This window comes from Alternaria dauci, chromosome 1 (genome assembly GCF_042100115.1).
Source record: "Alternaria dauci strain A2016 chromosome 1, whole genome shotgun sequence".
In the NCBI taxonomy this organism is placed as follows: Eukaryota; Fungi; Ascomycota; class Dothideomycetes; order Pleosporales; family Pleosporaceae; genus Alternaria; species Alternaria dauci.
Window position 1 is genome coordinate 1,236,466 of NC_091272.1, and position 12,424 is coordinate 1,248,889.

A 12,424-nucleotide genomic window follows, 5' to 3' on the forward strand; every position below is an offset into this window, starting at 1 on the left:
CGAAGTACTTGCAATCCATGTCCTGCAAAGTACATGAACCGTCAAACCCCAAGTCGCTCGCTCCAAGCGCTGCACCTTCAGCCATAAACTGGCGCCCTTCTCCGCACTCTTCCCAGACCAACATTCTCCCCGCGTCCACTCCTATATTACACCACAACACAGCGGGTGCGTTCGCCTTGTCCCTTTTGGTTTCCGCAGCACGCACTGAGCCCCCATTCGTCCCTGTCCCTGTAGCGCGTTTTGCACGCTGGTTCTGCCACCCGATTGTGGTGCCGCTTGTGCAACCACGTCCCATGCGCATCTTTTGTTGCTCTCTATCGCATCCGTGCACGTTGTTCGTTATTGTCACACGTCTTGTTCAACAGCACACCGGCTAGCTCGAGTTGATTGGCTGACGTGCAGGATAAGCAGTGCTGCAATCACCGCTGCCACTGGCATCGGAACACCCTTTCTCTTCGGAGCAAGACTGCTTGGATCATATCGGCGCGCATGCACATCATAACTCCTTTGCAGGCGTACCCGATCAGCTAAGACGCGACGGGGTCCTAGCACATACTGCGACCGGTATCCACCAGGCCTCGATTACAGGCCGTTACGGTTCACATCGTCCCGACAGTGCGTAAGTAGACACTCTCATTGGTCCCTGTCTTCCCGGGCTGGCATGGCAGGCTCCGTGGTGCTGCCTAGCCTTGTGGCCCCCAGCGTGCATCCCTCGACGCCTCTCTCGCCTGGTGCAGCCCAAACTCAGGCTTTCCCTACCCCGAAACAAACACGTAGTCAATGTCCTTCATCATACTTGTCGTCGCACACGTTCCGGATGCATGGCGCACTTGGTCTTCCCAACAGCTCGGTCTGTTACATTGATCACACGACAAGCCTAGCGGCAATGCCGTACCGCCCCTGGAACTGGTTGACGACTTATACTGTGCCACTCTACTCTTGGTTACACATCGTTGTCGTTGGCATCACTTTGGCCGAATAGCTTTGTTTTGAAAGTTTGACTGACGTGCGTGCATAGCTACCAGTCGAGTGCGGCTCTATCGGACTCAGGATCAGGCTCCATTTCTACATCGCCTAGCTCCAACGCCTCGTCGGCACTGGCTTACACTTCCTATCCTTCATACTCGTCAAATCTAGCCACCAACTATCCAACTCAATATTCCGTGCCGAGTACTTACTTTAGCACTACGTGTGGGTACAGCAGCATGTCTTCGGCTCGACGACTGTAGGTATCTTCTGTGGCGCACTCGTGCGTGTAGAACCTGAGGCAATGCATGACAGCTGACAGCTACACAATAGAAATGATGCCTCATCGACGGCAATGTTACCTCCGGAAAGATCACCAGGGCTAGGCCATTCTGTGTCACCATCCATGGGTACGTCGGCTAGGGACAATTATACAACTGGAACACCTGGTGTGCATAGATATTCCAGTGTTCTGTCTCCTCGCTCTGATTTACCTCGATACAACACCCAGCCCGACACTCCCAGAAGTGTACACACAACCACTATGCCTCTGACTTACAACGGTGCCTATGCCACTGCGTATGCCACAACTTCAGGCTCGCCCGAAACGCCTCCCTTCAACACGCAAGAGAACCTGGCCAATGTTACCTGTGAAGGTAGCGCCGTGACAGTGCGGATCGACGCCAAGATCGAAAAAGGATTCTTCTATTCCGGTGATCGCGTATGGACCTGTTATCGAAGGAACTATTTCGCAGTCAACGTTTCGTACGAGCTCTCGCCCTGGATTGCTAATGCGCGCTTGTATCTTGAACAGCCCAATAAGCCAGCTCTGCAGATACAATCCATGGCCGTATCTCTTGCTGCTGCTGTGGATGGTGCCACGGGAAAGACTATTGAGTTGATCCAGCACACACCGAAGCGCGACAAGGGCCCGCAGCTGCCTATGAAGAAGGAGCTACTAGCACCAACGCCTCCGGGGAAAAGCCATGAACACGGTGGATACGGGCTGGGAAACTTTCATCAGACCTCGACCGTTGCAGGCCCTCACCTGCCTTTGCAAAACGAGAGCGACTCTTCACCGCAATATTCTCCCACGAGCCACGCCAGCAGCAACTACCAGCATTCGTTCGAGCGGATACAGTTCAAGTCAGCGACGGCAAACAATGGAAAACGTCGGGCCCAACAGCAGTACTACCATCTCATCGTGGAGTTGTGGGCAAACGTGCAGGGCCCTCGAGACCCTGAGCCCAAATGGGTAAAGATTGCAGCTCGGATGTCGTCCCCAGTCGTTGTGCGCGGAAGGTCGCCTAGTCACTACCAAAACGAGGGCCCTCATAATGCCGGTACTTCGAGAGGTGCACCTGGTTCTGGCCTCGGTGGAGGTGGTCATCACGGACTAGGCTCAACCGGTCGACCATCATTTCCGCCATGGCCCACGGGCATGTCAGGTGGTAGCGCAACTGGGACGGGCGGTAGCATGTATCGTGGCAATGTGTACTCGCTCGATCCAAGCCCAGTCGGCAGCCATTCGGTTAGTTCAGCGAGCTCTCTGAGTGGAGGCCCTGTTGAGGGCATCACTGGCGAAACCCACTTGGCCGAAGACGACGACACGAAGATGATCGATGCTCCCCAGGATTACTCTTACTATCCTACCTCCCTCTACGAGCCGATACCAACCAAGCTCGAAAGCACATTACCCCTACCTGATCGCAGGATCAAGGATGAGTATCCCACTGCTGGCTGGCATCTTGGAGGCTGTGGTAGGTTCCAAGGAATGGAGAGTAGTCGCGGATACTATCCGGACGTACAGGCGCATACCTATTGATGCACATGCATGCATGCATGATGCCGCCGTCATAGCTCCCGGGAAAATTGTTGGCCGGCTCAACAGGAATTTGAGCCTGCTGCATGCAAGAATCGAATTCAGCGAGACTTTGATTCCGCATACTACAGGCGAACACCCTTTGCTAAAGACGACTGCTTATGGGTGCTTGATGATAAACTTCTCGGTTCCGCGGCGTCTTTGCTATTGTTACTGTCCTTGACTCGTTGCCAACACGAACACCAACCGGCCCCCACACTTAGACCACTTCCCGAACGAACGACACACGGGCCGCTACCGCATGACAAGGCAAGGATGGTGTCACGAAGCGATGCATCACATGGCGCATAACAAAGGCTATATCGCAGGTCTTGAGTATGTCTCGCGCAACGGAACTGTGGTGCTGGTCTGCACCTGGGGGAGATACGCACAACATCCGTCCCCATGGACCCGCAGCCGACCATGCACTCATTCGCAAGGCGTTTGGTGTGTCGCAAATTGCTGGCCCGCTTTACTATGTTCCATTTTTCCATTTGTCATCCCACGGCATATTTAATCCTACACCCTGGCGCGGCCTATCAGTATCCTGCTTTGCAAGATCTGCATAGAGTCTGGTTTCTTGCATGTCATTTCCATACCGGTTTTTTTCTTTTCAAGTTTTGGTCGACGATGGCCTTCTTACGCATTACGAGACGTACAGATGTTGTTGGGTTATGGGTGCATGCTACGAGTTATGAATGCGAAGGCATGTTGCATGGCGCATGCAGGATGAAAAGGTTGATGGCCATGCTCTTCTCTTCCATACTGTCTCTGCTTGGTGCGTTCTGGCCTACGCCCGCCTAGCATCTGCCATTGCGAGTTTGCAGCGACAGTAGAGCATGGTTGTATGAGTAGCGGGTCATGGCTACGGATAGCCTTTACGGGTGTGTTTCAGCAGGATCGAGGGTGCACACAGCGGGACTGCAATGCCAATTAGGGAGTGTGGATTTGTTAGGTTAGGGTCGCGACAAGCGACTCTGTGGCACGGTTCCGAACGGGATGGGAGAGGTACGACGCACGGGAAAGCTAATGGTGGCGGCCCCTTGTCTATTGTATGATTATTTAGTGTCGCAAAAGCGTGTGATAGTTGTCCAATGCAGGCGGCCCTTGTCGTTTAGCATCATGTGCACCACCCTCTTTGTGATGTTGCGCGAGTCAGAAGGCGGCTGCTGGACGTAAGCCTCGCCGTACTTGTGCATTGCGCAAGCGTCATGTAGGCCGATTATGGTAGCCTCGCGAGACTTTGGAGGAACGGGTCAAAGACGAGGAGAAGTGGGAGGAAGGGCAAACATGAGGTTCTCTTAAGCTCCTGCCGTCGGACATGTTCCCGCCTTCCCCGCGGTTCAGGCGTCACTCCCTGACTGACTCGGGGGATGTGGCCCCAAAACTTTGATCCTGAAAGGTGGCACGTCATCGCCATCACCCACGCGTCGCCCTGAAGCGCCCGCACCCCGACGCCGCTCTCACAGGCACCTCATCTGCCAGATCCATAGCATCGCGCACTCGGCGCTGTGTCCAGCCCATCTCAGCTCCAATGGCGTGGTATGACCAGGACAGCTGGCTCACGGCCGCCTTCTCCCCCAACCCGCTCACCATACTCATCACCCTGATCGTCGCGCTGGGCCTGCCGATAATAATACACACCATCCTGTACAAAAAGGCAGCTGCAGCCGCGCAACTGCCCACCCTGCTGCTCGTTGGGCCAAGCGGCAGTGGAAAGACGGCCTTTACGACATTGGTAACAGGCCCCCGTTCCCCAATACACAGTGTCTTGTACCTTCTAACAACCACCACTAGGCCGAGCGCAACGCTACCACGCAGACGCACACCTCCACCACCCCCCTCTCCGTCTCCGCTATCCTCCCGAGCCCACACGTCCCCGCATCTTCACACTACCGCTCACCAGGCGACCCAGCCTTTGAGCGCGCACGCAACTTCCTCCTCCTCGACACGCCCGGCCACGGCAAGCTCAGACACTATGCCACCGCCCAGCTAGCCGACCCCAAGAGCATCCGCGCCATAATCTTCGTTGTCGACGCCGCCCAGCTAGGCGATGAAGCCGGGCTGAACGAGGCAGGAGAGTACCTCCATGACATCCTTCTCTCGCTGCAGAAACGCTACACCAACGCTACTACTAGCAAAGGACCAAAGGAGATTCCTGTCCTCGTTGCGGCAAACAAGATGGATCTCTTCACTGCGCTGCCCCCGAACCTGGTCAAGGGCTCGCTTGAGAAGACTATCACGGAGATTAGGGCTAACCGGGCTAAGGCGCTCCGGGATGCGGGTGCGGCGTTGAGTGGAGGTGAGGATGAAGTGGATGAAGAGAAGGAGTGGCTTGGTGAGGGTGGTGAGGGCGCCTTCACGTTTGAGCAGATGAGGGAGAGTGGCACGAGCGTGGACGTGATTGGTGGTAACGTTGTCGCGGGCAAGGAGGTTGGCGATGTGGACAAGTGGTGGCAGTGGATTGCCGAACAGCTTTGAAGAGGATATACGTGCTTGGAAGTGCTATGGGATGATATGGGCTCAGTGTGTCGATACCCTGTTCGTTGATAATGTAGAATACTAGTAAGTTTCTCTTATTCTTGGTTGAGGTCGCGACTGACGAATGTAGATTGTGGAACATGTTACCCCTAGCCACCCTTTCATCTCACGTAAAGCAGGCATCATCTAGTACGTGCAAACGAGTCACAGGTTACGACTTCCCAACATGTCCTGGACATCTTACAGTGATAAGGGTTATTTGCATCCAGGCTCTCTCATTACTTCGTATTTCCCACCTTCCGCCGAGACGCATCCATGCTGGCCAACACATTTTTCACTATGACAGAAACTAGTACTCTAAATTCGAAGCGATCACGGTGGTTCTCCTACTTGAGACTCCTTCTGTCCATCGACATATCGAAGCCTAGACTTGTGTCGAGGTACAACGCAACTGAAACGAATTGCTGCAACCATGACGCGTGCTTCAGCAACAAATAACAGTTGATCATTTTTCCGCGCCACGGTGACCTTTTGAGATGGAGCAAGCAGCGCATGAGCTTGCGCAATGTCCTGGCCCGTGGACAGATGACCAGTGACAAAGCGTGGATATCTGTCGCAGAGAGTTGTATAAGTACGTGCATGAGATCGCCTAATGCTTCTCAACACCGCATCTGCGTCACATACTTCTATCGCTACTTGTCCCATTCGGATCCACGATAGCAGCACGAACAATGGCAGAGGAGTCAAACAGGAAGATGAAAGCAGAGAAGAAAGCAGCGAAAAAGGCAGCAGCGGAAAAGGTAGCAGCACAGGCAGCAGAACAGGCCGCGGAAAAGGCCGCTTCCGAGGTTGAAGCGTGGAGGTCATCCTCCAACACCGTACTTGGCCGCCTTACCTATCATCTCAAAGATCTCCCCGACCTCGTGAACGTTCGAGTAGAGTTCTGGGCCCGGAATGCTCCCAATGTTGATGGCAGGGTACGGGACCGTGATGGTTGTGATAGGGTATACAACCACAAGCACCAAGAACCCGCCTGGAAGGAGCTTTTCGAGGACGTTCTTCTGGATTACAAGGATATTACTGCCATCAACAAGAATTCGGTTGGTAAAAAGAATGAGGGCCATGTCATCATCCCGTCCAGCTCAGTGCGGCCCATTCATCTAGGACGATACCCTCTCGAAACTAAACTTCCTGCGAACAAGAAGCTTGGTCTTCCCGAGCGACCGATGGAATGTTGGATTACGGATATCTCAATATTGACAAGCACCAGCAAAAAGGATCGCCAGCTCTACTGCAAGAGTCTCAATCTTCTGATTCAGCAGCGCCACGCTGCTCCTTTTTCAAGTTCTGATCAACTTCGTAGGGCAAACGAATTCTTCTGTAACATCCCGAGCGACAGCACATCCGAGGGAGAGATGCCTCTGCCGCAGTCGAGGAAACCCGTAGAAAAGAAATCAGCAGTAGAAGGAAACGATTCAATCATTCCCCTGGTCAAGGGATATCCAGCTCGTGCAGGTAATGTTCAGCAGAGCGGAGAGTCGCCTTACTCGCTTCGCATACGCACCCACTCATCGGTCTACTTGTCGGCCGACCTCGACAAAAAGATGCTACACGTGGTGTTCGACTTGACTTGTACTGCGCCAAACACATACGCCAATGTGTACGAAGTGCTCTTGGATATCTTTGGTGAGGCGATCAACGACAAAGATGTTAAACGCTTGCAACCCGTTATCAGTGATCTTCTGGTTGGCCTCCAAGTGCAGCGCAACTATAAGCCTACCAAATTGAAGACAACGCGAGCGAGTAAGACAGCGTGGTCGGATCCGTTCCTGATTCGTGAGGTCGTTTTCAACGAAGATATCAAACAGAAGATCAAGAGCAAGCTTGAAGATAAAGCTGAGGGTGAGGCCCCCGATGTTTACGAATATTTCAAAACCAGTAAGTCCTGTCCAACAGCATCAAAATGAAGTACAAGAACTGACACAGACATAGACTACAACGGCGGCAAAGAGCTCGAGCACCAGCACCTCCCTCTCATAGGCGACGGGCACGGCTCCTACTTCCCACTAACCAAAGTCAAATTTCCTCAGGCTACTCAGGTCTTCCCAAGGACTGCTAGCGTTCTAGCCCAGCCCCTCCAGGAAAAGATTCATGAGCTGCGTCTCCTAGAACCGGGTGGCCCGCAATTCCTTGAGCACACGGGCGACATGATCTGGACACATTTGGCCAAGGAGCGAAGTTACGGTCGAGTAAGTAGATCCCGTGTTTTTGGTATATATTGCTTACAAATTGGCAGGATCCAAACGAAATCGAACCATCTAAGCTGCTTGAAAAGATTGACGATGAAGACGGGATCGATAGGTGCGACCCGTTGGACTTGTTGCTTTGATCGGCTTTCTTTCAACGTAGCGCAGATGCTCGCGGTTCAGATGCAGGTGGACATCGTTTCTGCCTCTCCCAACTTTTCCGCAGCCCCCTTTTCCTTCTCTGTTTCCTAGCGCTTTCGGTCTTTCCGCCGTCCTGGGGTATGCTGTCAGTGCTGACTACTGCATCCTGATAGCGACTCTTGGTTGGATTTCCCTTATTTCCTTTTGCAGTCATCTTTGCTTGCTTTGCTTTCATGCTCGTCTCTGGTCTTTTTCCTTTAGTTGAAGAAGTCTTTCCTCTGTGGTTTTTCGCACAAGTATGTCATCAGTTCCTGCATTTGGTCTTGCGTTCCGCTTTGCTTTTCTAGATAGTCCAACTCAATCCACTCTTTTACAAAAGATCGGTCTCTTTGAAATTTGTATGCCATACCAATTGGAGACTGTTTGATGAGCCATGTGAACACCTTTTCCTGCAATGCAAACACGGGCAAGATACCATGGTTATCGGCCCGAACGTTCGATGCATTCGTACTTGCATATCCGTTCGGGACGTACACCGATGATACCATGACCCCAACCCAGTTATTCGGTAATGTCTCAACAGCGAGCTTACTGATGCACACTATGCAGGACGCGCATCTCGCCATGTAATCCTGTTCGCCGGACCCACTCCACCGGAATCTTTGAACGATAGTCACGGCTGAGACAATAGTAAGCTTACCACCCTCTCCCACTCTCTTTCTACGTCGCAAACGGGCTTAAACCTTAAGCTGACTTCTGTCAGACATTGGTACCCATTCAACAGGAAAGATGAGTGATTCAAGGATCGACGATTACGCCTTGTATCCACAAGTGGCAGCCTTCCGCTTCTTCCGCATCCTTTCCCGTGCTGATCCCACCGAGGCGGAATACCGATGTGGAGTCCCACACAGCCTTGAGACTCGCGTTTATGGCTTACTCGTCTAGGTATCCGCGGAGTTGGGTTGGAATGATAGTCGTACGCAGCCGAGTTGGTCACGCATGTGGGGTGCTGTAGCCTCGGACATGGAACACTCCCGAGGTCGACAATCAGATGATCGCCTTGCGTAGTTGCACGTCTGCTGCGACCTTTGAAGGTACAGAGTATCGCTTCATGTTTCTGACTCAACCTCCCAATCGTTGAGCTGATACTAGCATCTTTGACCTTCGGTTTGTTGTGCAGTTGTTCGTCGTGCCAGACGCGGGCATCTCGCTTCTGCACGCCCACGGCGTATATGTTGACGCCAAGGATGTCTTCCGAACACAACTCTCAGCAAGTATGGTGACCAGCCGGTAGTTGACGGTCACTACCGGTTGCGTAACGCGTGTCTACCGCGTGAACCAAAAGTCGTCGCTGTGGCGTGAAGGCGGCGTCAGTGTGGCAAAGCTGGCTAGCGTGGTAAGGCTATGTTAGCGGTGGCTCAACCGCGGTTATTCTGGTAGTGGCGGGTAGTAGCGGGTCAGGGCGTCGAGTTTGTTCTTTGCGACAACTTTTGCGTTCGTGTCACGGCATCCCTTTCGCTTTTGACGTGCGATTCCTCTCTCTTTGCTTAAAAGCCCGCTTACTCTCATTATACGTACTCCCAGCACGCCGAGAACACGACGACCGCAGCCATGTCCACCAAGACGCGCCCCGCCATTCCACCAGTAGTCATGGATAGCATGACGCAGCAAATTGGCAACACGCCTCTTGTACGACTGAACAAGATCCCGCAATCCCTGGGGATCAAAGCAACCGTATACGCCAAGGTCGAAGCCTTCAACGCCGGCGGTAGTGTCAAGGACCGCATTGCCCTTCGCATGATCGAGGCCGCAGAAAAGTCCGGTCGCATAAAGCCTGGTGACACTCTCATCGAGCCTACGTCCGGTAACACGGGTATTGGACTGGCTCTAGTGGGCGCGATCAAGGGATACCGGACCATTATTACGCTTCCCGAGAAGATGAGCCCAGAGAAGGTGGCGGTTCTCAAGGCGCTCGGGGCTGAGATCATTCGTACCCCGACAAGCGCGGCGTGGGATAGTCCTGAAAGCCACATCGGTGTTGCTAGGAGACTAGTCAAGGAGATCCCCAACGCACACATCCTCGATCAGTACTCGAACCCAGACAACCCGATGGCGCACGAGTTTGGCACTGCGGAGGAAGTGTGGACACAAACAGAGGGCAAGATTACATGTCTTGTTGCCGGTGCAGGAACCGGAGGTACCATTACAGGTCTCGCACGCGGTCTCCGGAAACACAAGCAGGATGTCAAGATTGTTGCCGCCGACCCGCACGGCAGTATCCTTGCACTCCCCGCAAGCCTCAATGAGGAGCGTGTGAACGAGGGCTACAAGGTTGAGGGAATTGGATACGACTTCATTCCCGAGGTCCTGGACCAGAAGATCGTGGACAAGTGGTACAAGACAGACGACCGGACATCGTTCCTGTACGCGCGCAGGCTGATCTCTGAGGAGGGCATCCTTGTTGGTGGTTCGTCTGGCAGTGCAATGGCTGCCATGGTCGAGGCCGCAAAGGACCTGAACCTGACTGAAGACGATGTCATTGTCGTCATACTTCCGGACAGCATCAGGAGTTACCTCAGCAAGGTTCGTTATTTGCTACCTCGTCTCACTATTTCAACATACTAACGCACTGTAGTTTGTCGACGACGACTGGCTTGCAGCGAACGACCTTCTCCCTCCTACGCCTCCTATCACACCCGACACAAACGGTGCGCCGCTGCGCCGTCTCTCCACCACCAAGCAGGCCGACGCTTTCCACGGCGCGACAATTGCTTCCCTCCGACTCAAGCCCGTCACCACCATCCCTTCGAACTCGCCATGCAGCGAAGCCATAGAAACTATGCGTGAGAAGGGTTTCGATCAGCTTCCCGTCAGCACATACTCTTCATCCGGAAAGGCGCGTCTCGTGGGTCTTGTAACCCTCGGTAACCTCCTCTCCTATATTGCGGCAGGTCGCGCTACACCAAAGTCGCCTGTCGAAGAAGTCATGTTCGATTTTCGCAAGCTGAACGAAGTCGTAAAGGACCTTGGTCGTCTGTCGCTGGATGGCGACAACGCGAAGAACACGCAAAAGGGTGGCAAGAAGGGACGAAGGGAGTTTGTTGAGATTACCAAGGAGACCACCTTGAGCGACCTGAACAAGTTCTTCGAGTGGAACAGCGCGGCTGTTGTCACCGAGCGCGTAGATGGCGAGCCGAGGGCTGTCGCTATTGTTACCAAGGTGGACTTGCTGACCTGGATGGTTAGGCAGGGAAGCACCAACGGAACACACTAGATGATATGGAAACGAAGAAAGACAAGCAACAAAACGAACAACGGATGATACAACGAATCTCTCTACACGATATGGGTCGGTGGCATGGGAATGGCAGCGATGGAGTTATGGGTATAATACTACTTGATACGGATAGCATTCATCTGATCACTAAGTATCTCAGGATAGAAGACCGAGACCTCAACGTCTATACATCGGAATTACTAGAAAACTAGAAAACTATACTTTTCAATGTCAAATGGCCCAAGTGACCGCCACTAACCCTGCGCTACTCCCATCATAACCTCCCTCAATTTCCCCGCCGCAGCCCCATCCACAAACTCAACGCTCCTCTTGATTTTCACTTTCCCTTCACCAACCTCTTCCATTTCCAGTTCCCACAGCAAATCGTTTTCTACCGTGTCCGCTTCCTTCGCCCCCTTGGCCAGCATCCGAAAGCTGATCCGTAGCATGACCTTCATTGTCACCGGGTCGACGATGACATCTGTGACATCTGCTTTCCACGACTCCAACTTGGGCAACATGAGTTGTAGATGTTTGACGAATCCATCGAACGAGTGAGTGCCCTGGAGAGGCGGAGTGACAGATACGGCGTAATTATGGCCCCACGAGTGTTGGAAGTCAGGGGTACAGTGACTGTGCAAAAGGGCAAAGTTCATACGTTCGGGAAGACTGTTGTCCAGAACTTGAGCTTCGATGAAACTGAGAGCTGTTCCGCGGAGGGACTGGTACAAGGGATTGGCGGAGTCGCCCGCTGTGCTGCTGTTCATTGTGGCTGTGGTTGTTGGGGCTCTGGGTAAAAGAAAGAAAACTCGGAAAGTATGGCTTGAGTGAGCTGTCTAATACAGCTTACTATGCTGAATGCGGCGATATGTCGGCGTCACTGGAAGTAGAACGGATCCCCACCTGAGGTGTTACAGGAATAGGGTTCGACTACCCGCGAAGAGCGGATGAGACGTTCATTGCACGGCTGTGATGTCATTCCGAGTCCTTACATGGGACGGAAGTCCGATGAATGATTGTAAAGTTCTCTACAAGGGGAACTGACTGGGGGTTCTTTAATGCCGACGCGGTTCCTCCCGTTCCTCCGCCAGGTTCGTCCAATCACCAGGAGGTTGCAGTGACGTTTTAGCCGATTCGGGAGACGAGCGTTCGCGACCAGATTGGGAAGAAGACGTGACACGATAGCAGAAATATCATGGGTTCGAGCGACAATGTACGGAATATTTCTGCTAAGAACTTTCGTGCCTCATAGGCTCAGTATGACAAGAGATCAAGTACCTATACTTACCGTCATAACAATATACAGGAGCGCTGCCAGTTCCGGTGCAGTCCTGCGAACGCGACTGTAACCGTGACTTACGATGTGATGGCTTAAGAAAAGCAGCACCCTACGTAGCTAGTACATTGTCTTCACAAGATCTCCCACTCGGAGTACACCAAGGAGGCAGCTAG

The 12,424-nt window shown here is 53.1% G+C and overlaps 5 protein-coding genes across 5 annotated transcripts; 4 read left to right on the forward strand and 1 right to left on the reverse strand.

Moving 5' to 3' along the window:
• Positions 1 to 17: 17 nt before the first annotated feature.
• On the forward strand, positions 18 to 2,791 carry ACET3X_000396 (uncharacterized protein; the record flags this gene model as incomplete). Its single annotated transcript, XM_069447686.1, has 4 exons — positions 18 to 165; positions 412 to 619; positions 1,019 to 1,225; positions 1,300 to 2,791. The coding sequence occupies 4 exons, from the start codon at positions 18 to 20 to the stop codon at positions 2,789 to 2,791; spliced, it is 2,055 nt and encodes a 684-aa protein (XP_069310638.1).
• A 1,570-nt stretch (positions 2,792 to 4,361) lies between these two features.
• ACET3X_000397 (uncharacterized protein) lies at positions 4,362 to 5,498 on the forward strand (the record flags this gene model as incomplete). The annotated part of the gene is made up of 4 exons (XM_069447687.1): positions 4,362 to 4,565; positions 4,625 to 5,286; positions 5,386 to 5,392; positions 5,439 to 5,498. The coding sequence occupies 4 exons, from the start codon at positions 4,362 to 4,364 to the stop codon at positions 5,496 to 5,498; spliced, it is 933 nt and encodes a 310-aa protein (XP_069310639.1).
• Positions 5,499 to 6,039: 541 nt separating this feature from the next.
• Positions 6,040 to 7,697, forward strand: ACET3X_000398 (uncharacterized protein; the record flags this gene model as incomplete). The annotated part of the gene is made up of 3 exons (XM_069447688.1): positions 6,040 to 7,246; positions 7,301 to 7,557; positions 7,605 to 7,697. 3 exons carry the CDS (start codon positions 6,040 to 6,042, stop codon positions 7,695 to 7,697), a joined length of 1,557 nt encoding a protein of 518 aa, XP_069310640.1.
• A 1,609-nt stretch (positions 7,698 to 9,306) lies between these two features.
• ACET3X_000399 (uncharacterized protein) lies at positions 9,307 to 10,969 on the forward strand (the record flags this gene model as incomplete). The annotated part of the gene is made up of 2 exons (XM_069447691.1): positions 9,307 to 10,278; positions 10,331 to 10,969. The coding sequence occupies 2 exons, from the start codon at positions 9,307 to 9,309 to the stop codon at positions 10,967 to 10,969; spliced, it is 1,611 nt and encodes a 536-aa protein (XP_069310641.1).
• A 257-nt stretch (positions 10,970 to 11,226) lies between these two features.
• ACET3X_000400 (uncharacterized protein) lies at positions 11,227 to 11,739 on the reverse strand (the record flags this gene model as incomplete). The annotated part of the gene is made up of 1 exon (XM_069447692.1): positions 11,227 to 11,739. The coding sequence occupies one exon, from the start codon at positions 11,737 to 11,739 to the stop codon at positions 11,227 to 11,229; it is 513 nt and encodes a 170-aa protein (XP_069310642.1).
• Positions 11,740 to 12,424: the final 685 nt, after the last annotated feature.